Here is a 23,416-nt window from a genome sequence, read left to right as displayed (position 1 = left end):
CTGATTTAAATAGGATAATCTTGTACCATATGGAGTAAGCAAATATATATTTCATGAAGTCCATTAAACATTATATTATGTCAAGGTTTCTCTGACCTCTGCACTGTAAAAAGTTTTCACCAGATTCAACTTGAAAACCTAAGTTCAGCAGCTGCCTTAAGTTTTTAAGTTAAATCAGCTTAAAACTACAAGTCATTTTAACTTATTACAATAAAAAAAATGAGTTGATATAACTTTGAGTTTAAAAGACTTAAGTTGATTTAACTTAAAATCGTAAGGCAGCTGCTAAACTTAAACTTACGTTTTTAAGTTGAAACTGGTGTAAACTTTTTACAGTGTGTGTGAATGTCCACATAACTGGACTTTCTAAGTGTAAATAATATATATATATATATATATATATATATATATATATATATATATATATATATATATATATATATATAAGCAGAAGGCTATTTTGGAAAGGAAAATGTGAAAGATTAGGAAGAATCAATAAATTATAAATTATTGAATAAATTATTGCTAATGTGTAAATAATACAGAATCATGTAATCCATAAAAAGTAACTGTAGTCTGATTGTGAGTATTTTAAAATGTAATTTAATCTATTTACAATTACACTACCGGTGAATTTATTTGATCCAAAGCACAGCAAAAACAGTAAAATTCAGAAATATTTTTACTATTTAAAATAACTGTTTTTATTTGAATATATTTAAAAATGTTATTATGTTATGACAATTAAAATTATAATTATTATTATCAATATTTAAAACAGTTGAGTAATTTTTTTTTTTAGGATTCTTTGATGAATAGAAAGATCCAAAGGTCAGCATTTATCGGAAATAAAAAGTATTTAATGTATTTATGTACAATATACACTATACCGTTCAAAAGCTTGGAGTCAGTATCTTTTTTTTGTGGGGAAAGAAATAATAGAAATTAATACTTTAATTTAGCAAGGATGCTTTAATATGATTAAAATGATGGCAAAGACATTTATAATGTTACACAATATTTCTTTTTCATGAAAGAAACCTTTAAAAAAAATTCTGCTTCACTGTTTTCAACATAATAATAATAATAATAATAATAATAATAATAATAATAATAATAATAAATGAGCAGCAAATCAAATTAGAATGCTCTCTGAAGGATGATGTGACTGGAGTAATGATGCTAAAAATTCAGCTTTGAAATCGAAGGAATCAATTACATTTTAAAATATATTCAAATGGAAAACAGTTTTTTAAATAGAAATAAAAATATTTCAAAATGTTACTGATTTTGCTGTACTCTGGATCAAATAATTGCAGGTTTGGTGAGCAGAAGAGGCTTTTTTAAAAACATCCAGATTACATGTAATCAGTTACTACCCAGCTCTGATGATGGTGATATTTAAGACACATGTTTCTGTTGTAGTACGTAGAACAAAACATAAGAATCATAAATTTGTGCTGGACAAAAATAATCCATTGGAAAAATCCTATTGGGCTTCTGTCAAAATGACCAGGATGATACAAATTTATGGGCTGGACTACAAAAATGCATCTTCACTTAAGCACAGGCCACATAGATACTGTATTTAACCCAATGTTTTGGTACTGAACGCCCACTTTTCCAATCCTACCTTTTTTCTATTCCACTCAGACTAAATGGGTTGTGAATGACGTTTAATGTTGACTTCAGCTGAAATGCGACAGAGAGTTGTGATGCTCATTCAAATAAATGCCTTCTTTTAGCTTAAAATGCGGTTTCAAGTTCAGTTCATCAGTTGTAGATGATTCTGGAGCGTCCTTTGGCCTTTAATGCTCACAGACAGTCTTTAATGGTCAGAACGGACGGGCTGGTGAGGATGCTGGTTTCACGTGACGCAGGAGGCGTCAGTTCAGCTTGGTGATGTTCAGACTGCCGCTGATCTGAATGGTGTCGATGGCCATCAGCGGCGTCACGCGATGGTAGAAGTCAAAGAGCTGATGGCCGTCCACTAACACACGGAAGCGCGGGTGCTCACAGTGGATCTCAACCTGAACAAACAGCACAGAGAGAAAGCAGACGTTATTATGAAAGGACACTCAGCAAATTCATTCACCAACAATTCAATCTGATGGCCAAGGAGAGTTTTGTACCTCTCCATAGATTTGCATTTATGCAGTTGGTAGATATTAAGTAAAGATCATTTTCCGTGAAGATATTTTGTAAATTTTGGATGACTTTAAAGGCGATTTTCTCAATAGTTAGATTTTTTTGCACACTCAGATTCCAGATTTTTCAGATTTTTCAGAAGCCAAATATTGTCCTATCATAAACCATACATTAATGGAAATTATTATTTATTTAGCTTTAAGATGATGTATAAATCTCACATTCAAAAAATTTACCCTTATGACGATGGTTTTGTGGTCCAGGGTTACAAATGTTAAAGATGATCAAAACTTTGCTGTGCAACCTGTTAGACTTTAAGTTAGACATTTTTAGCAAGTAAAAGGCCTTTTAATTTAATTATAAAGACATCCAACTTTAGCTTGTGCTTCATGTCTCTTTTTGCGATGAAATCTTTTGAAATGTATTTACATTACAAGCATCATAATTTAATCTCACTTTTTGGTCATATAAATATCAGCATCTTTGATTTCATATTTTTGCTTACTTAGTTTGCGCCTCTGAATAATACTAAGGTCTTTTTTTCTCCATATTCTTCCTGTATCAGACTATATGAGCCATAAAAGCATTATGTATCAAATATGACATTCAACAAAAACACATATGCAAATATTTCATATATAATTTATCAAAAGTTTCAATAAAATTTCAGAAAATATAAATCTGACTATTATTCTATACACTGTTGTTCAAAAGTTTAGCATCAGTAGGAGTGTCAGTGTTTTTTAATTAAGGCTGCATTTATTTAATCAATAATACAGATAAAAATGTAATATTATGAAATATATTTTCTATTTAAATCTTATTTATTCCTTTGATCAAAGCTGAAATTTCAGCATCATTGCTCCAGTCTTCGGCGTCACATAATATAGAAAGAATTCTAATTTGCTGATTTATTATGAATGTTGAAAATAGTTGTGCTGCTTAATAATTTATTGGAACATGTCATACTTTTTTCAGGATTCTTTGATTCATAAAACGTTCAAAAGAACAGCATTTATTTTAAACAGAAATCTTTTGTAACAACATACACTACCATTAAAAAAAATATATTTTTTAAAGAAATCAATACTTTATTTACCAAGGATGTGTTAAATTGCTAAAAAGTTATAGCAAAGACTTACATTGTTAGAAAAGTTTTATACTTTGAATAAATTCTGTTCTTTTTAACTTTTTATTAATCAAATAATCCTGAAAAAGTACTGTTTCCAACATTGATAATTCTAATAATGAATCAGCATATTAAAATGATTTCTGAAGTATCATGTGACACTTAAGACTGGAGTGATGATGCTGAAAATTCAGCTTTGATCACAGGAATAAATTATATTTTAAAGCATATTAAAATAGAAACCATTATTTTATACTGTAATAACATTTCACAATATAATTTTTTTTAAGAAATGTAGCTTTGATGAGCATAAAAGAAATGACAAAATAGGACTTTCTGTTAAATTCTGATGATGATAATGATGATGACACTGACCCTGAAAGGCTGCTCTGCGATGAAGGGGAAATAGGGTATTGACCTCTCCTCCTCACCCCAGCTATCAGAAACGCAGGCGTTTCGCAAAATCTCCCGGTCCTCGAACCGCACGCACATATCCAGAGCGACGTCCCCGCAGCCGCACGTCAGACTGATGTCAAAACTGCCCGAGAGAGAGCAAGAACATTCAACCTTGAGTTAAAATTAGCAACTGAATCAACCAAAACAATAATAAACAAAAGGTCATCGTCCAGACGCTGTGATTTTATCAGAAGCTTTTCTGTTTAACCTCATTCCTAGTTAACTAGCTAGAAGACTTAGAAGATAAGAAAAAGCACATGGCAGCTGTTTCTGTCAGGGTGTGTCTTACAGGTGAATGAGTGAGTGTGCAAGCTACCTGTCCGGATCTGCATTCACAACGCCCATGATAGTGATTTTCTTTCCCGGTCTTAGTCCGCCCCGGATGCCGCCGCAGAACGGCACAACCTGACACACAGCACAGTGACATTAGACAGAACAACATACAAACAAAACCACATCTGTTAGATCTTTACCAGTTTCTGTTGCTCATCTTTTTGCGGTGGCTCCCCAAAAGAACTGCTCAGATTTCTGTTTCTCTGCGGCGGATAAAACACAACCAGGAAGTAAAGAGGCAGCCGTTTGTGCAAAAAACATGCAAATTACAATGATACTCAGCAATGCACAGATGGAAACACTGATTTACATACAAATATCTAAGCGTTAATGATACAGAGCACATACACCCTTAAAAATAAAGGTTACAAAAGGGTGTTTTTGCAGCGATGCCATAGTAGAACCGTTTTGGTTCCCTAAAGATCCTTTCAGTAAATGGTTCTTTAAAAATGACTTTAGAAAGATGGCAGCATCATTATCTTATTTTTACACAGAGTTTGGTAGCTCTATTAGTAAAATCTGTTGACTTTAGCTATCTTTGTTGCATTATGTGCCAATGGTGACCATTCAAAAATGGGAAAACAGCACTTTTCAGGTGTATCTCCAAAGTTTGCATGCCTGTAACTCATGCAGTATTAAAGATATTTGAAAGCCCTTTTCGATATTGGGTCTTAACAAACTTTTCTTTTGGCATCTTTATTTTTAAGGCACTATTAGATTTGGTTCCAGAGAAATTGGCTCCAGGAGTAAATCATTAAAATGTACACATTTTGAGTGGTCAAAAACCAACTGTGGGTCAGTTTAAAAGAATAAATATTAGCAAAATCAAAAATTTGAGCCGGGGACATCTGGTTGAGTTGACACAGAATGACCCAATTGCATTTGGCATAACTAAAAGCAAACCTATGTTTATGCAACAAACATGTTCCTCACACAAAACTATTGTGTTGCTCCATAAGACAATATAGAGAATTAGTCGAATGCACTTCTTTCTGTCATGTTTGGAGCTTGACAGCTCCAGTCCCCATTCACTTTCAATGTAAGAGAATTCTGATAAACATCTCTTTTTGTGTTCCAAGTAAGTATTTTGATACAAGTTTGGAAGGACCTGCAATGAAAGTGAATAGAGACTGGAGCTGTCAAGCCCCCAGATGACAAAAAGCACCATAAAAATATCCTAAAAGTACCTTGTATTAACTATATTTCAAGTCTTTTGAATCCAAATCATTGTTCGTTGCTTTCAAATCTCAGTACGCTTCTGCATATTTAAAGTTGACAGGTAAATATCTAAGATCCAATGACATTTGACATATCTAAATAAACTTGTGTTTATGCACCAGATTTATTCCTCACACAAATCTATTGTGTCGCTTCATAAGACAATTTGTCATGTATGGAGGATGACAGCTCCAGTCCCCATTTACTTCCATTGTAAGAGAAGTATAAGTACATTTATGCAGGTTTGAAGGGACATATAATGAAAGTGAATGGAGACTGGAAGTGTCAAGCCCCCAGTGGACAAAAAGCACCACAAAATATCATTAAAGTACCCTATATTATCTATATCCCACGTCTTTTGAATCTAAATTTTGTTTGTTGTTCACAGAAAATCTGTGCTTTTAAATCTCAGTAAGCTTCTGCATTTTTAAAGTTGACAGGTAATGATTAAAACATTCAAAAACCACTGACATAACTGTAAACAAACGTGTTTATATAGCAAATTTAATCCTCACACAAAACTACCGTGTCGCTTTATAAGACAATATAGTCGTACACACTACTTTTTTTGTCATGTTTGGAGGTCGACAGCTCCAGTCCCCATTCACTTCCATTAGAAAAGAAGTGTCAATGTTCCACTACATATTCCCTTTCGTGTTTCACGGACACGACATTAAGTAAATGATGCCTATTATTTTTAGGTGTACTATTGCTTTAAAACTTTAATCAATACGTGTGAATCTCTATTCTGGTTCACACCGCTGACAAACTTGTTTCCGTGTGTGAAGCAGGGCTTCCAGTCCCCAGAAAAAACCTGCGTCACTCTTCATAATGAAAATACTCACAAGTTCCTGTCGGATTGCGCTCAACTCCGCCATCTTCCACGTAGATCCACCACGGGAAGCCCGAGCGCTCGGGTTCGGTTCGGAATCCAGGAGACGGATCCGCTCGTTTCGCGTGTATTTCCAGCAGCCAGCGGAGGAACGCAGAGAGAGACGCGTCCGTCCAATCAGCGAGCGCCCAGCAGGTTTTGCATGGTGACGTGGGCGGGATGTTAATCCGAGCGCTTGTCTTAAAATTTAATCAGCTCTAATGACTCGAGTCTGTGTTTATCCCCCTGGGGCTGAAAGGAAAAAAATGTTTTTTGGAATGTATTTCTTACGTCATTATAGTGTTTGGAGCACATGACTTTTTAAAATATCAAGTCCAATATATTTTTTTTAATAGAATATTCTTGCAAATTGAGCACCTCTTCAAAAAAACTCAATGAATAATTCCTAAAAAGTTTACAATACATAAAAGTGTGTAGTGTATAAAAAAGGACTGACAACCATCAAGCACTAACTTAAAATCAGTTTTAAACAATATTAAAAGTGTTCTGAGTATTTCACACCTCAGAAAATTGTGTTATTAACTACCCAGTCAATCATTTAAATGATAAAAACCGCTAAGTATATTGACTTTATGTTAATTCATGATTTATAAACGAACCGCTCATTTTAAAATCTTCCTGGTCTACTGACATTTGTTAAGACATTTGCTTTAAACATTACAATGCTAACATGCATTCATTTCGTTAACTCTACGATAAATAATTCCACTTTACCAGCTAACCATGGCCGTAGCCAGCTATGAGGTCACCGAGGTCCGGACCTCGGTCATTTTTTTCTCAAAAATAAAATGTTAGCTCTCTGAATGATTATTTAGCCGTTTAAACCACATCACATGAGTGTTTGCAATTCATGTTGCTGCGAGAAGCTAAGCACAGTGAACTGGGCTTGAGAGCGCGTTGAGTGAGAGCGCGGGTTGCCAGATCCACTTATTATACGTGTTTTTGACTCGTTTTTCCAATTTACTGTGACACTCTGGGACGTTTATAAAGTGGAAAGTTGAACGTTAGTGTTAGTGATATATTAATCTTATTTACAAAACACAAGCTTTGAACTTATTTCGGATATCTTTTTCTTGCTTTTTGTAATTGCTTGTTTTTCGTAGCAATATCTGGCAACATTGTACATTCATAAAATAAGTTTATAGACAATCTGTAACTTAATTGCTGACAGGAAGATACCACAATCGGTCAGACAAGCGCAGTGATCATCGTTAATATCCGAAATAAATGTATAAAACTATCAACAACAATAGAATAATACAACTCTGTTTGTTACAGAATGAAATAGGCTACTATGCCAAATAACGTTACCGTTACTGGCCAGCAGGAAGACGTTTCATGCTCTTTAGTTAACCTTAAGTCATCAAAAAACATTAATTAAAGGAGTGTTTCTCAACTGTTTTCTCAACCGTTTTGAGTGGGTCGCGGAATTTGCAGTCAAAGAAACAAGAAACGTAATTCAGTTTTTTTCTGATGCTAGACTATTATTTTGAAAGATGTGCGTGAAATTCTAAAATTATTTTTATAACTTATTATAAAATAAAAATTCCCTCACCTATAAAAAAAAAAAAAAAACTTTCCAGTCCTGTCAGTCATACTGTGCTCGTTGTGCGCACTCTTCAATTACACGCGCAGATTTACCATGGTAACAGACCTTATTAGTGCTTTTGCGGGTGTTATTAAAGCACAATTCTTTACACCTTACTTCGGACCTCACTAATTTTCAAAACCCTGGTTACGGCCTTGCAGCTAACCCAGACAGCACAAATACCTCTGCAAGATGTCTGTTAAAGATCTCTTGATCTGAAAAGCATCTGCTGTGTACAAACGTCTGGCAGAGGTCTGTAAGATGTCAGTTTTACATACATTCTCAAGTATAAACATCTTAAAGCAATCTAATAGACATCTATTTGACACCTGCAAGACGTCTATTGGACGTTTCCTATCATCGATGAGCAAACTACGTCTTGCAGATGTAAATACAGACGTCAAATAGACCTCTCCTAGATGAATGTCTGCTATCAGGGAAATTACTCTTAGACATGATGCCATAGAAATATACAGAGCTAGCACACAAACGGAAGTTCAAAGACAATATGTTAAAGATGGTGCGCTCAAACGCTCAGCGCTGAAGCCACGCCCACTCGCGGGAAAATTGCCGCCTCTCTCAACCGTCAAATACCCCTACAATTTTAATGGATGACTGAGCTGTTTTGTAAATTATGACAACCATGTAATATGCATTTACATGACAAAGACATGGCGAGCAAACTGTAAGCTGTAGTAACAGTAATGATATAAACTCGCCATTGAGCAGAAAACCACTGATGCTAAAGCACTCTAGTTATTTTAGTGTTAGGGGAGGGCCCATGCTCAGTGGCTCCAGTGCATCATCAAGATATGATTAAAATTTTAACAATTCTCCACAATTCAGTACATAGTTCACAGTCCTTGTAATGTGTTTTCAGAGTGTTTTCACAATGTGTTATCAATCGGCCATATTGGCGGCACATATATACAATGGCACTGAACTGAACAAAACTCGCTGTTTTTTTATTTTTAATTATTGTCATGTTTTGGACTGTACTAATCGGTTGGACAAGGAAAAACATTTTGAGTACTACACTGTAAACCCGAACAGTACTACTAACTTATAAAAGATGAGAACACCATAATAAAAATCAGTTACAAAGTTTATTGAACTTAAAACTATAGCATTTTTTGAACAAATTACTTAATTTTAATTTTGCTTTGCTCATCTTTTTTGAGTAGACATTGCTACTGAAGTGATATTTTATAAGTATACGAGTGACGTTCAATGACGTCATTTACGTCAGGACGTACGCGATCGTTCTGACTGACGCTACCAGAAAACATAATCAAGATGGCGGACACTCGTGCGAGTCTGGACGCATGTGGGGAGATTTGTAAGTAAATGTTTTTTGATCTGCTTTTTATTTTATCATAAGAACTACACGTATATCTTTTAAACGTGTTTCATGTTTGGCTTTGTTGTCTTTTTACTGGTAACGTGGAAAGCTCGACAAGCGTCTCTGCGGTGCTCTGCTTCACGCACATTTTTTAACCATTAATCACACTGCCTTATTTGATTTATATGTAACGTTAATATTGTAATCAGTTAGTCAGCGGAACCCAGTCAGCAACATAGTTTTGGCCCAGATCAAGTCCATATGTGGCTTGAGTGAAATCAATGCGGGCGGTCAAATGTCCAGTAAGGGCTGGCTCAAACTGCGGCATCGGCATCTCGCAGCGGCACTTCCGGCGGCATCTCGAGATGCCGCTGTTTTTCTCCGGCAGGTGCCGCTACAGCGGCATCTCCAGATGCCAGCGCGGCATCGGCATCTCGCAGCGGCATCTAGCAGCGGCATCGGCATCTCGCAGCGGCATCTAGCAGCGGCATCGGCATCTCACAGCGGCATCTTGCAGCGGCAGCGGCATCTCACAGCGGCATCTTGCAGCGGCATCGGCATCTCACAGCGGCATCTTGCAGCGGCATCGGCATCTCACAGCGGCATCTTGCAGCGGCATCGGCATCTCACAGCAGCATCTTGCAGCGGCATCGGCATCTCACAGCAGCATCTTGCAGCGGCATCTCACGCCGGCATGTCCAGCAGGCCTACTTTCTTCTTATTAAAAAAAATACATTTCAACAAAATAACATAATATACTACAGGACTGTCATTTCTTAAGTTTTTATCACATAATGTGTTTATACTGATGCTGGATCAGAGCATGTGTAAGTGTATATTAATTTTTCATTTTCAGTTCGTTTCAGTGCCAACAAAGTTAGTAGGTCACAAACGATAATAAATTAAAAATGCAGTGTTTTTAATGTATTTGTCTATTTCAAATACTGCTTTGAAATGTTACTACTTATGAATATAAAATGTTAATACAGAAATTAGTTTGTTATGCTGCACAAAACATATCGCAGCTCTTACTTTAGCCTAAAATATACTTAGCGTCACTCGTTGTAATTGCATTTTTACTAGTAACAATTCAATTAGAGAGCTCTATAATTTAATTCCTACTAGTAACAATTTCAAATAAAGAGCTCTTTAAATTATATTTTACTATTTACAATTACAATTAAAGAGCTCTCTAATTCAGTTCTTAATAGTAACAATTCCAATTACAGTTCTTTCTAATTTAATTCTTACTAACAATTCCAATTAGAGAGCTCTACAAATGTACTTTTACTAGTCATATGTCTCCATTGACTTCCATTTATTTTTAATTACAGAGCTTAACAACATAATTTCTACTAGTAAGAATTTCAGTTAAAGAGCTCTACAATTGAATTCCTACTAGTAACAATTACAATTAGAGAGCTCTTTAAATCATTGTTTACTAGTAATAATTCCAATTACATAGCTTTTTAATTCAGTTTTTACTAGTAAGAACTTAATTAGACAGCTCTTTAATTCAATTACAGAGCTCTGCAATTAAACATATCTTTAATTTGTTTTTACTGGTAAAAATTTAATTGTAGAGATGTGTAACTGCATTTTTACAAGTTATAATTAAATTAGAGAGCTCTCAAATTGGAATTGTAACTAGTAAAAACTGAATTAGAGAGCTCTGCAATTGGAATTATTACTAGTAAAAATTGATTTAGAGAGCTCTCTAATTGTAATTGTTACTAGTAAGAATTCAGTTGTAGAGCTCTCTAATTGTAATACGTACTAGTAAGAATTCAATTGTAGAGCTCTGTAATTAAAAATGAATGGAATACAATGGAGACATAGTAGAAATTAATTTGTAGAGCTCCCTAACTGGAATTGTTACTAGTACGAATTGAATTAGAGAGCTCTGTAATTGGAATTGTTAGTAATACAGTTTTTTACAATCATTTTTGCACTAATAACAGAACTGTAATGTAATTTTTCAAAACTGTAGATACAAAACTCAAAACAGTCATTATTTGTAACACAGGCTGTCACAGTGTTCAAAACTTTGCATATTGCGTTCATATCTTTAAAGAAGCCTTGCATTAGCAGAAGCATTGTTTCAAAAAACTAATTTATAATGAAATATCATAGGAACATTACTTTAGATCACCCATACACGAGTTACCCATAGTTTCAATGTGTTTTTGCTAGTACAAACATTAAATATAGTTGTACAAAATATGTGATACAGGTTTCTTTTTTTTTTTTTCTTTTTTACTGTAGAATGAGAACAGTACAGACACAGTGGTATCATTGAAATACTGTGATGTGGAATTTACTGATAAAATAAATCTCAGCATAGGTTTTCTAAAGGAAAAATTTGGAATCAAAGTTTTAGCTGTTTTTTTTTTCAGCAGGGTACAGTATACAGTTTACAGTATACTGTACCCTGCTGAAGAAAAACTGCTAAAACCAGCCTAGGCCTGGTTTAAGCTGGAAGTAGCTGGTTTAACTGGTTTCCAGCCTGGTCAGGCTGGTTTTAGTTGGTGGTTTCCCAGCCTGACCAGACAGAAAAGTGGCCACTGACCAGCTATGACCAGCTAAAACCAGGCTTTCAGCAGGGTTAGTTTGTGTAGTTTCTTGATACATTCTTTTTTTTCACCTGGGTAGCCATTAACTCATTAAAAGCCCAAAAGCAATAACAATAAAATGACATCTTGCATTCAGTAATGTTGAATATGAAAATGTGTTCTGTAAAAGAGGTACATAGGGCCATAAAAACTATCTGATAAAGAATGAAATATGACATCCATAGATACACAGTTAAGAAAAAAAGGTACTGCAGAGGTACAATTTTGTTCCTGGGCAACAAAACATATAAAGGTACCTTTAAAGGTACACAATGGGTCCTTATTGTACCCTTGGTAACACCCCAGTGACAGCTACTGGTACCCTAAAAGGTATAGTTTTGTTCCTTTTTTTTCTGAGAGTGTAGTGTAGTTCATCTGGGTCATATTCTGTGGTAACTGGTGTCAAATGATCTATCCTGAAACATGCACTATTTTCCATAAAAGCTATGCTTCAAGGGTAATGCAACAGTTACTTATCATTTTAAGCAGATGTATCAACTGATAGTTTAATCTTTGTAATAAAATGAATGCACACTCATCTCAGATGTAATGTGTGAGTTGCATTTTGAAATATTAATACTTTGATGTTAAGTTGTGTCATTTTGAAAAGGTGATTTAAGTTCAATGAACAAATTATCTTTGGCTTGTGTATTGTATCCAAGCATTTGAAAAATGTGTTAAGTGGTTTGAAAAATGTGCATTTTGATCATTGGTAGTGTATTATGTGTCTAGAGTTTTGAAAAATGACATTACGGTTCTGTTATTAGTGCAAAAACGATTGTAAAAAAACTGTAATTGAATTAGAGAGCTCTCTAATTATAATTGTTACAAGTAGGAATTTAATTAGAGAGATCTCTTATTGCCATTGGTACTAGTAAAAATTTAATTATAGAGTTCTCTAATTGAATTGTTACTAGTAAAAATGCAATTAGGACGAGTAACGCATAGTATATTTTAGGCTAAAATGACTTGCCATAAAAAAGCATAATATAACACAGGACTGTCATTTGTAAGTTTTTGTCATACATTTTGTTTGTACAGAGTTACCTGTACTAGTATCTACTAGTACTTATTAATTAGATACTAGTACTTATTCTTTAGATACTAGTATCTATTTAATATATACTAGTACTTATTAAATAGATACTGGTACTTATAAATAGATACTAGTACTTATTAATTAGATACTAGTACTTATTAATTAGATACACTATTAATTATATACTAGTACTTATTAAATAGATAGGCTACTAGTACTAATTAATTATATAGTAATGCTTATTAAATAGATACTAGCACGAATTTTTGATTAAATTTCAAAACTGCTTGCCATTGTATGTAATACAAATCATATATTTTATTAAAGAATGTGATCTACTAACTTCGTTGTACTGAAACATAACTGTGATATTGACACATACTTATTGCTGGAGATATAGCCCACACACACACAAACGCACGCACGCACGCACGCACACACACACACACACACACACACACACACACACACGCTCTGCTCCAGCATCAGTATAAACACATTATATGATAAATACTTAAGAAATAACAGTCCTGTGGTATATTATGTTATTTTGTTGAATTTTTTATTTTATTTTTAATAAGAAGAAAGTAGGCCTGCTGGACATGCCGGCTTGAGATGCCGCTGCAAGATGCCGCTGTGAGATGCCGATGCCGCTGCTAGATGCCGCTGCGAGATGCCGATGCCGCTCTGGCATCTGGAGATGCCGCTGTAGCGGCACCTGCCGGAGAAAAACAGCGGCATCTCGAGATGCCGCCGGAAGTGCCGCTGAGAGATGCCGATGCCGCAGTTTGAGCCAGCCCTCTCTCCAAATGTGAGCCGGATCTGGGCCAACGCTGCTTGCTATCTGGGAATTCATATTTTTTAAATTCTGTTTAGCGATCTGTTCTGGAATATGCAAATTTATGCTTGCCTTAATGCCTTCAGCTGTTAATGAACTTGCGGCTAGCTGTAACTTTTATCCACTACATTAAGGCTAATGTTAGCAAAGTTAGCAATATATTGGAAATAACAGTTAATAATAAGAGTTATGAAAACTAGGTAATAGGTATGGTAGAGACACTGGGAAGCTCGTATTAACATTTACATATTTTTTGCCTTGTAGGCTAAAGAAGTGGGTTCAGAGTCTGTGAACTTGGTAAGTATTCTTCTTTCGTTTACTTTGGATATTTTTCAGCAGCTTCACACGTAAAAACCTGCATTGAATATGTATCTAATTTTGTACAGATCAAGTTAGCAACTGAGTGAAGTAGAATAACATGTTTTCAGAGTTTACAAAGCAATGTAACGTTACAAATTGTACAAAACAATGACTGAAACGTGCATTGGCTTTGGCCTTGTTGCATTTGCCAGACCTAATCTATTATAATCATGAAAACTAAAATGCTGTTATTCTTTGTTTTCATGTATAGATGTACAGGCAAAAAGTGTCACATACTGGCAAAGTCTCGGAGATGCTGTGTGACATCCTCAGGATTTATGATCGTGAGGTGAGTTAAAGTCAAAGACTACAACTCTAGTATTGAACCCAGAATAACTTTGCTTGCTTGTTCATTATTTTTGCTTTTCTTTCAAGGATGTGCATGATATCAACATAAAGTGCACTGTAGCTCTTCGTGCCCTAGCAGTACACTTATGTGAAGATGGCCCACAGTTTTTAAGACATGGAATGTAAGTATTCAGTGCACTCACGAAACAGGATCCATTTTTGTGCTTACCAGGGTTTATTAGTCTTTGCTTCATTAACAAATTACCATAACAATATACAGTACAGACCAAAAGTTTGGACACACCTTCTCATTCAAAGACTTTTCTTTATTTTCATGACTAAGAAAATTGTAGATACACACTGAAGGCATCATAACTATGAATTAACACATGTGGAATTATATAGTACATAACAAAAAAGTGTGAAACAACTGAAAATATGTCGTATTCTAGGTTCTTCAAAGTAGCCACCTTTTGCTTTTATTACTGCTTTGCACACTCTTGGCATTCTCTTGATGAGCTTCAAGAGGTAGTCTCATACATAAAGTATTATTCAATGTTTTTGACCTAATGGTAATTATAATTCGCATTCGGAAATCGACACTTCTTGACTGGCAAGACGGCCGCGAGAGGAAACTCAAACACTGAAAGTGAGTTGTTCAAAACCTTTCTTTTTAGTAAACTCTGTGTACACAAACAATGTTCTCAATGCTTGAGTTCATGTGGAGAGATCCAGGCCATACTTCCAGCAAAGTTTCATCAAAATAAAGAAAACTCTTTGAATGAGAAGGTGTGTCCAAACTTTTGGTCTGTACTGTATATTCAACTTTATTTCATTCTACATTTACAAATTCTCTATGTATGTTCTTGTCTAGTTATTAAATTTGGGCCAATTCAGTGTAAACTGAAAAGGCCTGCCTTGTTAAGTATGATACTATATTAAAGTAATAATTAACCAAAAATTTCTGATGATGTAATTCATTACTAGACATGTTTACAGTTGGACCATTTTTGTGCATTCCAGGTGGAGGAGTCGGATGAGCCAGACATCACTGGTACCCCTCTTGCCCTTGTGATGGACACTGAGAACACTGGTCCTGTCTGTCGTGGTGGAAGATGAGTTTGTGCTGAGTGACATCCCCAAGTTTCCTGATGCCCTTGTGTTACTTTTTGTAGAAAATTTATTTTAAAGCATTTTTTTAAAGTATGTTGTCTTCTACACTAAAGGAAGGAACTTTATTTATTTTATTTATTTTCATTTGCCATGTTGCAAAATAATGGCCATGGTTGTAAAAAAATTGTAATCAATGTTTTAACAGTTTCTAATTTGATTTATTGTTACATGTTTACAGAGATTTATATAAACAGTTGTACAAAATAGACAAAGAATGTAATAGTAAATAAAAACCCTTTATTATATGTCAACAGTTCTGTGTGTTCTGCTTTTTAGTATTTTGAACTAAAATATTTATCAGGCTATGAGTTATTCAGAAGTGTATTTCTTGAATAAAATATTTTATTTAAGTGGTATTTAAATAAAAACAATAAGTATTGAAAACATATAAACTTTACACAAGCTACACTTAAGTTTTAAGTACACAGTACTTAAAATTTTTAAAAAAGGAAAGAAAAATATTTAAGTTTAGTGTAATTGTAATTTTTAAGTATGTTTACTTAAAAAATCTTAGGTAATCAGTTTCCACAAAAGTTTTGAGTACTCTGAACTTATCGGGTTTTACAGTGTATAGACCGACAAAAGTGATAACAAATCCAGGAGAGGAGTGCAAAAAACTGTCTGAGGAACAAAAAGCGTTTGTGGCCAAAATGAACCACAATTTTCCAAAAATCATAAGAAACACATTTGTGTTTGTTCTTATAATTTCCAGTCAGGTAGGTGAATTATTAGTCTAATATCTTAATTAATACTGCTTGTGTGTATCTTTACCACCTATTAACTTTGGTTTGTCAAAATATTGCGCCCTTTTCTGCTTACTAAATCCTTCTCTATATGATTTAGCAGCGTCCACACATTTTTTCTGTGGTTTAGACAGCATAAATTAGCAGAACAACGTATTCAGTAGTAATCGTGCAACCCATGCTGTTGTTTACATCCGAGAATCGCCAATATGGCGGTGCATTGGGGTAACTGACCAAATCTAATAATAAAATATGCTTCAAAAATGTTTTGCTCTTATGTTATGCAGATGTTATTTCCGAATGTCCAATTTGTTTTATTATTTAAAAACGAACCTTAAGGGAACATTCCATTTTATAAGTTTGAAAACACTGGAAAATTACTTTTGAATGTTCTCCGAACGTTATAAAACAGGAAGCAACACATTCAGCTGAAACGCTTAGGAAAATGCGTTCTAGAAAAATGTATAAATAACGTTTTTGAGCTAGCAAGTTTAACAATGTTTTGAAAACATTATTTAAAACCAGATAACATTAAACAAACGTTCTTTTAAACCTAATGGAAGAATTTTCGTTCAAGAGAACTTTCCCAGAAAGTTAGCCAGAGTTAGCCTATTACCATGTGGCAAGCAAACGCATTGAAAAGAAAAATCAGAAATTAAATCTTTTTTTATATCTTATGAAACGTCATAAATCTGAATGTGAAGTAAAAATAATTATCGAAAGATTCTTCCACGACCAAATGACATGAGCTTTTCTGTGTTAATTATTCATTTTAGCCAAATATCACTTCTATTTCTCATTGAGACGTTTAGGAAAAACATTCCCTCAAGCTGTGAAAGAGCAGCTTCTGAGCAATCACCGTTTGATGTGTTTCATTGTAGTCATAAACATTTAGTATCTCATGATACGTGAATACAGCAGACAGATTCCACATGGCCATTAAATATTAGCGAGATGATGAGATCTAAATAATGTGAATTTAAACCATGTGCAGACTGGTAATTCCAGCCTAGGGTTGCGTAAGAGTGAAATTTGTTAACATAAACTCATTTAGAGTAAAGCCCGAGGAAATGGAAGGAAAGGGTTTGCAGACAGACGTTTGTTCCACTGAGCTGTAAAACATTCCGCTCTGTAACTCATTTATGCCGATGGAGAACTTTAGACCGAACGGAGTGGCATTTCACATAGTTTGGCTGTTGTCATGTTCACAAGACGATGATAAGCTGTCTGTCTGAATAAAAGGTAAAGCCAGCACAACAACAGTCACCCGTCTCATGCATTGTGTTGTGAGTGTGTATACAGAAGATGGCAGTATAGAGCAATTCTTTAGTTTCTGTCCTACTTGAACATCTATCTAAATTACTGAATGCTGCTGCTCCTAGAGTTTTCAAGCTAGGACCACCAAATTTAGCCCAGCTCTTCAGACTGTTCTGACTCGTAGCTATTGCTATCTTTTCAGACCGATCCGACTAACGGTTTTTCTAATTTGAAAAAAAATTGACGGAATGTTCAAATGAGAAAAGACTATTTAAACTCCAACCGTCAAAATTCAAATATCTCTTCACAGAAGTCATTTGCTGCGTCCCAATTCGCCTACTTATACTACGCCCTAAAAGTATGTACTCTTTTTGTGAAGAAAAAGTACATACTTTTGAGTATGTAGCAGAATAGTAGGCGAGCTTTGGGACATACTACTTCGTCATAACTGCTTTTTTAACGGACGCTCTGTTGCTTAGTTACCTGAATCCTGTCACTGTTTAAACTGCCCTGTCAATCATCACAGTTAACATTATCTACATTTCGTTTAATTTAATTTCCTATCATAACAGAGAGAAATGAAGAGGCACGTTCTTTCAGGAGTCTTTCATGCCAAGAACTCTGCTCATGTTTGCATAATTATGCATTTAAACGTTAATGACCAAACCTATCTTTATAAAAGTTCATAATGTTGCTGCACATGAAATATAACGAGGATAACATTTAAAAAATATATTTTTTATCAGGTTACACACTGATTATTTATCACTCAAACCCCTTTCTCTACCTGTCCGTTGGTCGCGCATATCCTCCATGTTTGTAGTTTTTTTAACACTTTTTATGCGTGTTTGTAGTTCTAATCGAATCCTCGTTCACCGCGCAATGTGTTGTGGGCAATATTAGCCGTTAGAGTGTGCGTTGATCCGCACTTCGAATTCGTCAAGTAGTAGACCATCCGGGAATCTTTGGAATACTTTTTTGAACATACTACGATTTGGGACATACTAATTCTATTTTCGAATACTATTTAGGACGGATAGTATGCGAATTGGGACGCAGCAATTGAGACTAAATGAAGCTTCCTTTATATATAGACCTTTTTTCCTGAGTAAACAATGAGCGCCGCCATTAAGAATTCTAACGTCAGATTGAATGCTTTTCTGTTCCGGTTTCCATAGGAACCCATTCAAATAGCGTCCATCTGTTTTTAATGTAGCTAACGTCCACTGCTTCGTGACATCTACTTAAGCAATAAGGTACGAGAGGCCGTGCTGTATCGTGAATAAATCACGGCTGAAGGGCGTTGTTAGGCACGACGCGAAGCGGAGTGGTTGCAGACAATGCAGACCGGAAATGCAAAGCATTCTTTCAGTTAAAGGTTGTATCAGCGATTTCTAGCCTGAAACATTAAGTGTCAAATTCAGCTGACCTTTCATCACGATCCGCTCGCTGCCTGCCACATAAATTGTCTGTGAAAAAACCGCGTCTCTCTGGTCAGCCTAGGGTCCGAGATATGCCAAAAAAACAATCGGCACTACCAACCTTTCCACAGATAAACAAACAGTGTTCCAACCAATCAGCGTCAGGGGTTTGGTGTTGTGGACTTTCGCTCCGCCTCCCTCACATCCCAGCACCAGTAGGAAAGTCCACAACACCAAACCCCTGACGCTGATTGGTTGGAACACTGTTTGTTTATCTGTGGAAAGGTTGGTAGTGCCGATTGTTTTTTTGGCATATCTCGGACCCTAGGCTGACCGAGAGACCCGGTTTTTTCACAGACAATTTATGGGACAAACAGCGAGGGGATCGTGAAGAAAGGTCAGCTGAAATTGACACTTTATGTTTTAGGCTAGAAATGGCTGATACAACCTTTAAGAGTCGAACTTACTTCCGTGTTCAGGAAAAACGTCTATACTGATTCTAATCAATTTAAACTAGGTTGAGCAACATCTCACTAGCTAAGCCAGGCGACTAGAATCATACTAGTAACTTGCTAATCATGTTAGTAACTTCTTAGAAATGTTTTAACCATGATAATAACATGTAATTAACATGCTAATCAAGCTAGTAACATGCTAATAATGCTAACAACATGCAAGTAACATGTTAATAATGTTAACAACATGCTAATCATGCGAGAATCATGCTATTAACTATGCTAGTAAAATGCTAGTCATACTAGAATTATACTAGTGACTCGTTAATCATGTTAGCAACATGCTAGTAACTTGCTAATCATGCCAACAATGAGCTAGTAACATGTTAATAATGCTAGAATCATACTAGTGACTCGTTAATCATGCTAGCAACATGCTAGTAACTTGTTAATCATGTTAACAGCATGCTGGTAAAATGCTAATCATACAAGAATCATACTAGTAACTTGCTATTCATGCCAACAATGTGCTAGTAACATGTTAATCATGCTAGAAACATACTAGCAAAATGCTAATCATGCTAGAAACATACTAGCAACATGCTAATCATGCAGAAACATGATTAGCAACATGCTAACAACATGTTAATCCTGCTAGCAACATGCTAATTATGTTAAAACAGCTGCTTCAAACTTTCAGGCTAGGCTTTTTTTAATGTAGTTATAGGTGTACCGTAGATATAAGCCAAAAACGGTTTGGAAAATAGATTCATGAATGTACTCACTTATTATCTATCTATCTATCTATCTATCTATCTATCTATCTATCTATCTATCTATCTATCTATCTATCTATCATCGTCTGTCTGTCTGTCTGTCTGTCTGTCTGTCTAGCCAAAAAAGATAAAAATAGTCCATAAAACAGATAACCACCAAGTACAGGATGTTCTCCTGCATGACCTACAGTGTAACCTCAACCAAAAGACTCTCAAAGCAAACTGATCTCCAAACATCTCCTCATTGTGTTTGTCACCAACAACCTGTTGCCTCGTTCAAGTTCAAAAGCGTGGCAGTTTTAGTTGAGTCCTTTGTATGGCGTTGTAAACTAAATCAAAAAGCTGTGCTGTGTCATGGTTCAGTGTTCTGTGCCTATGATGCAGGACCGGTTTGAGATCCATAGACTCAATAAGACTGCAACAAGCTAATGTGTTACACAGACAAAGACTTCTAACGCAATATCTCTCTTTTCTATCTCCTACGCCCAACTATAACACACACACACACACACACACACACACACACACACACACACACACACACACACACTCAGACATCAGGACTCCGGCCAAGCAGTCCTTTTGCCTTTTGTTTCCCTCCCCAGTCCAAGTTCAGGGTATTTAAAACACAGTGTAAACACACTCGTGCTCATGGCAACTGTCGCCATGACAGCATGACAACAAGCCCTTGGCAGCTGGGGTAACTTAATATTTGCCTTGCGTTAGCATAACATTTTCATTATGTAAGGCCGTGGCAGAGAGGCGGCGCGCACCCATTGAAGTTCAGAGCAGTCGGCGCGGGACGGTTGCTATGTTGCTGTGTGTTGAGTTGCAACTGTGGCAACAAACCCATGCTGAAGTACTTCCTTTAGAGGAACATCTGGTGAAAAAAATGTCCCCGGGGCGTAATGTGCTCTGCGAGCGAGAGACAGAGAGAGAGAGAGTGAGGGGTGGGCTGGGCAGACAGACAGACGGTCAGACAGACAGACAGACAGACAGACAGATATGAAATAGAACAGATGCAGATTATTGCCTGTGCCAGGCTCATGGCTTTGCCTATACGCCGGACGGATGAGGGAAGTGTTTGAATGCTGTTGCTGTGTGTCGGAATCTGACTCACTTTAAAGGGTAATTTGGGGATTGTTGGTCTGAAGAGAGACTAAAGGTTAAACTGTGTGAGTAAACGCATGGCTTTCCCTGTTTATGTTTGTGTGGACTACACCCATGACTACACCTGTGTCGATTCAACACGCCACAATGACACCCTATCACTGCATGGCAAACACTCGCTTAGTCAAACATACATTTTATGGGTTGCCGGCGGACTGAGCAACAATGACGTCACCCTGTGATTTTATTCCCACATTTTAAGATCCGTTCTATTGCATTTCTTTTCTGTTCTGTTTTGCTAAATGTTTTTAATATAGTCTGTTATAATCTATTCTGTTCTGTTTTATTATGCCATGTTATGCCAACAAATGACATTTTGTGCTATTATATGCCATATTCTATTCTATTTGGTTATATTCAATTCTATTCGATTCTATTGTCTGTTTCTTCTAATAAGTTAAATTTATAATCTATTTTATTCTATTGTGGCATATTATGCTATTAGTAATATTTTATACTATTATGCCACATTCTATTCTATTCTAGTATTTTGCTGTGTGTTATAAACGAGTCTGTTTCTACGAATCTAGTCTAATTTACATTATACTTTTTATATTATGCCATATTATGCTAGTCTGTTCTATACAATTCCGTTCTGTTCTGTTCTATTCTATTCCATTCTATTATTTTGCTGTGTGTTCTAAACGAGTCTGTTCCTTCTAACCTAGTCTAATTTACATGATACTTTCTTATATTAAGCCATATTCTATTCAATTTTGTTCTGTTCTATTCTATTCTATTGTCTGTTTCTTCTTATCAAGTTTAATATACATTCTATTTTATTCTACTATGCCATATTATGCTATTGACTATTTTATACTATTATGCCACATTCTATTCTATTCTATTCTATTCTATTCTATTCTATTCTATTCTATTCTATTCTTTTCTATTCTATTCTATTCTATTCTATTCTATTCTATTCTATTATTTTGTGTGTTCTGTGTGTTCTAAACTAGTCAGTTTCTTCTAATCTAGTCTAATTCACTTTATACTTTTTATATTATGCTAGTCTATTCTATTCAATTCTGTTCTGTTGTATTCTATTCTATTATCTGTTTCTTCTAATCAAGTTTAATATACATTCTATTCTATTATGACTTATTATGCTTTTAATAATATTTCATACTATTATGCCACATTCTATTTTATTCTATTCTATTATTTTGCTCTGTGTTAGTCTATTCTATTCTATTCCGTTGTCTGTTTCTTCTAATGGTTTAATATACATTCTATTTTATTCTATTATGGCATATTATGCTATTGATAATAATTTATACTATTATGCCACATTCTATTCTATTCTATTTGGTTCTATTGTATTCTATTATTTTGCTGTGTTCTAAACTAGTCAGTTTCTTCTAATCTAATCTAATTTACATTACACTTTTTATATTATCCCATATTATGCTAGTCTATTCTATACAATTCTGTTCAGTTCTATTCTATTCTATTGCCTGTTTCTTCTAATCAAGTTTAGTTTACATTCTATTCTATTATGGAATATTATGCTATTAATCATATTTTGTACTGTTATATGCCACATTCTACTCTGTTCTATTCTATTCTATTCTATTCTATTATTTTGCTATGTGTTCTAAACTAGTCTTTTTCTTCTAATCTAGTCTAATTTACATTATACTTTCTTATATTATGCCACATTATGCTACAGTCTATTCTATTCTATTTTACTATTTTGCTATATTATCCGAACTAGTCTATTTCTTCTAAAATAAACAATATATTCTATTCTATTTTGTTCTATTTTGATATCATGTGTTCTAGTCCAGTCGGTTTATTTCAGTCTGCTTCATTTTATTCTATTCTGTTATGCAAAAAAAATTATATCTCATGCTATTTTATACCATATTCTCTTCCCTTCTATTCTATTCTATTCTATTCTATTCTATTCTATTCTATTCTATTCTATTCTATTCTATTCCAGCTTTGTTCCTTTGCTTGGTGTTATTTTGTATTCTATTCTATTTTGTACTGTTAAATTAAATATTGAAGTTGTAAAATTTCTAACGTAGTATCTAGTTACACAATGCTATTACAATGCTGTTATAGTTATACAATGATATCCACCTTATTCTTCCACGCAGAAGCAAGCCTGTGGGTGAGACTTTAGGTTCATTAACAATTAGAATAACAACATTCAGTAAACAGTAACGCATT

The 23,416-nt window shown here is 34.9% G+C and overlaps 1 protein-coding gene and 1 long non-coding RNA gene across 2 annotated transcripts; one reads left to right on the top strand and one right to left on the bottom strand.

Annotated features, from left to right (window-relative positions):
* Positions 1-6: 6 nt before the first annotated feature.
* lgalsla (lectin, galactoside-binding-like a) lies at positions 7-6,305 on the bottom strand. The gene is made up of 5 exons (XM_073842737.1): positions 6,130-6,305; positions 4,207-4,269; positions 4,050-4,138; positions 3,653-3,815; positions 7-2,030 (listed from the first exon to the last, which is right to left on the bottom strand). The coding sequence occupies exons 1-5, from the start codon at positions 6,160-6,162 to the stop codon at positions 1,887-1,889; spliced, it is 492 nt and encodes a 163-aa protein (XP_073698838.1). The 5' UTR covers positions 6,163-6,305; the 3' UTR covers positions 7-1,886.
* A 7,234-nt stretch (positions 6,306-13,539) lies between these two features.
* LOC141337513 (uncharacterized) lies at positions 13,540-15,667 on the top strand. Its single transcript, XR_012355764.1, has 4 exons — positions 13,540-13,892; positions 14,167-14,244; positions 14,331-14,425; positions 15,267-15,667. It is a non-coding gene; the product is annotated as an uncharacterized lncRNA (long non-coding RNA).
* The last annotated feature ends 7,749 nt before the right edge of the window (positions 15,668-23,416 follow it).

The sequence above is a fragment of the Garra rufa genome, chromosome 6 (assembly GCF_049309525.1).
Source record: "Garra rufa chromosome 6, GarRuf1.0, whole genome shotgun sequence".
Lineage (NCBI taxonomy): Eukaryota > Metazoa > Chordata > Actinopteri > Cypriniformes > Cyprinidae > Garra > Garra rufa.
This window is presented reverse-complemented; position numbering and strand designations above follow the sequence as displayed.

Coding starts and splice junctions, on each gene's coding strand:
- lgalsla (XM_073842737.1), bottom strand. CDS start 6,162: ATGGCGGAGTTGAGCGCAATCCGACAGGAACTT. Junction 4,270..6,129: donor GCGCAATCCGACAGGAACTT/GTGAGTATTTTC, acceptor TATCCGCCGCAG/AGAAACAGAAATCTGAGCAG. Junction 4,139..4,206: donor AAGATGAGCAACAGAAACTG/GTAAAGATCTAA, acceptor GCTGTGTGTCAG/GTTGTGCCGTTCTGCGGCGG.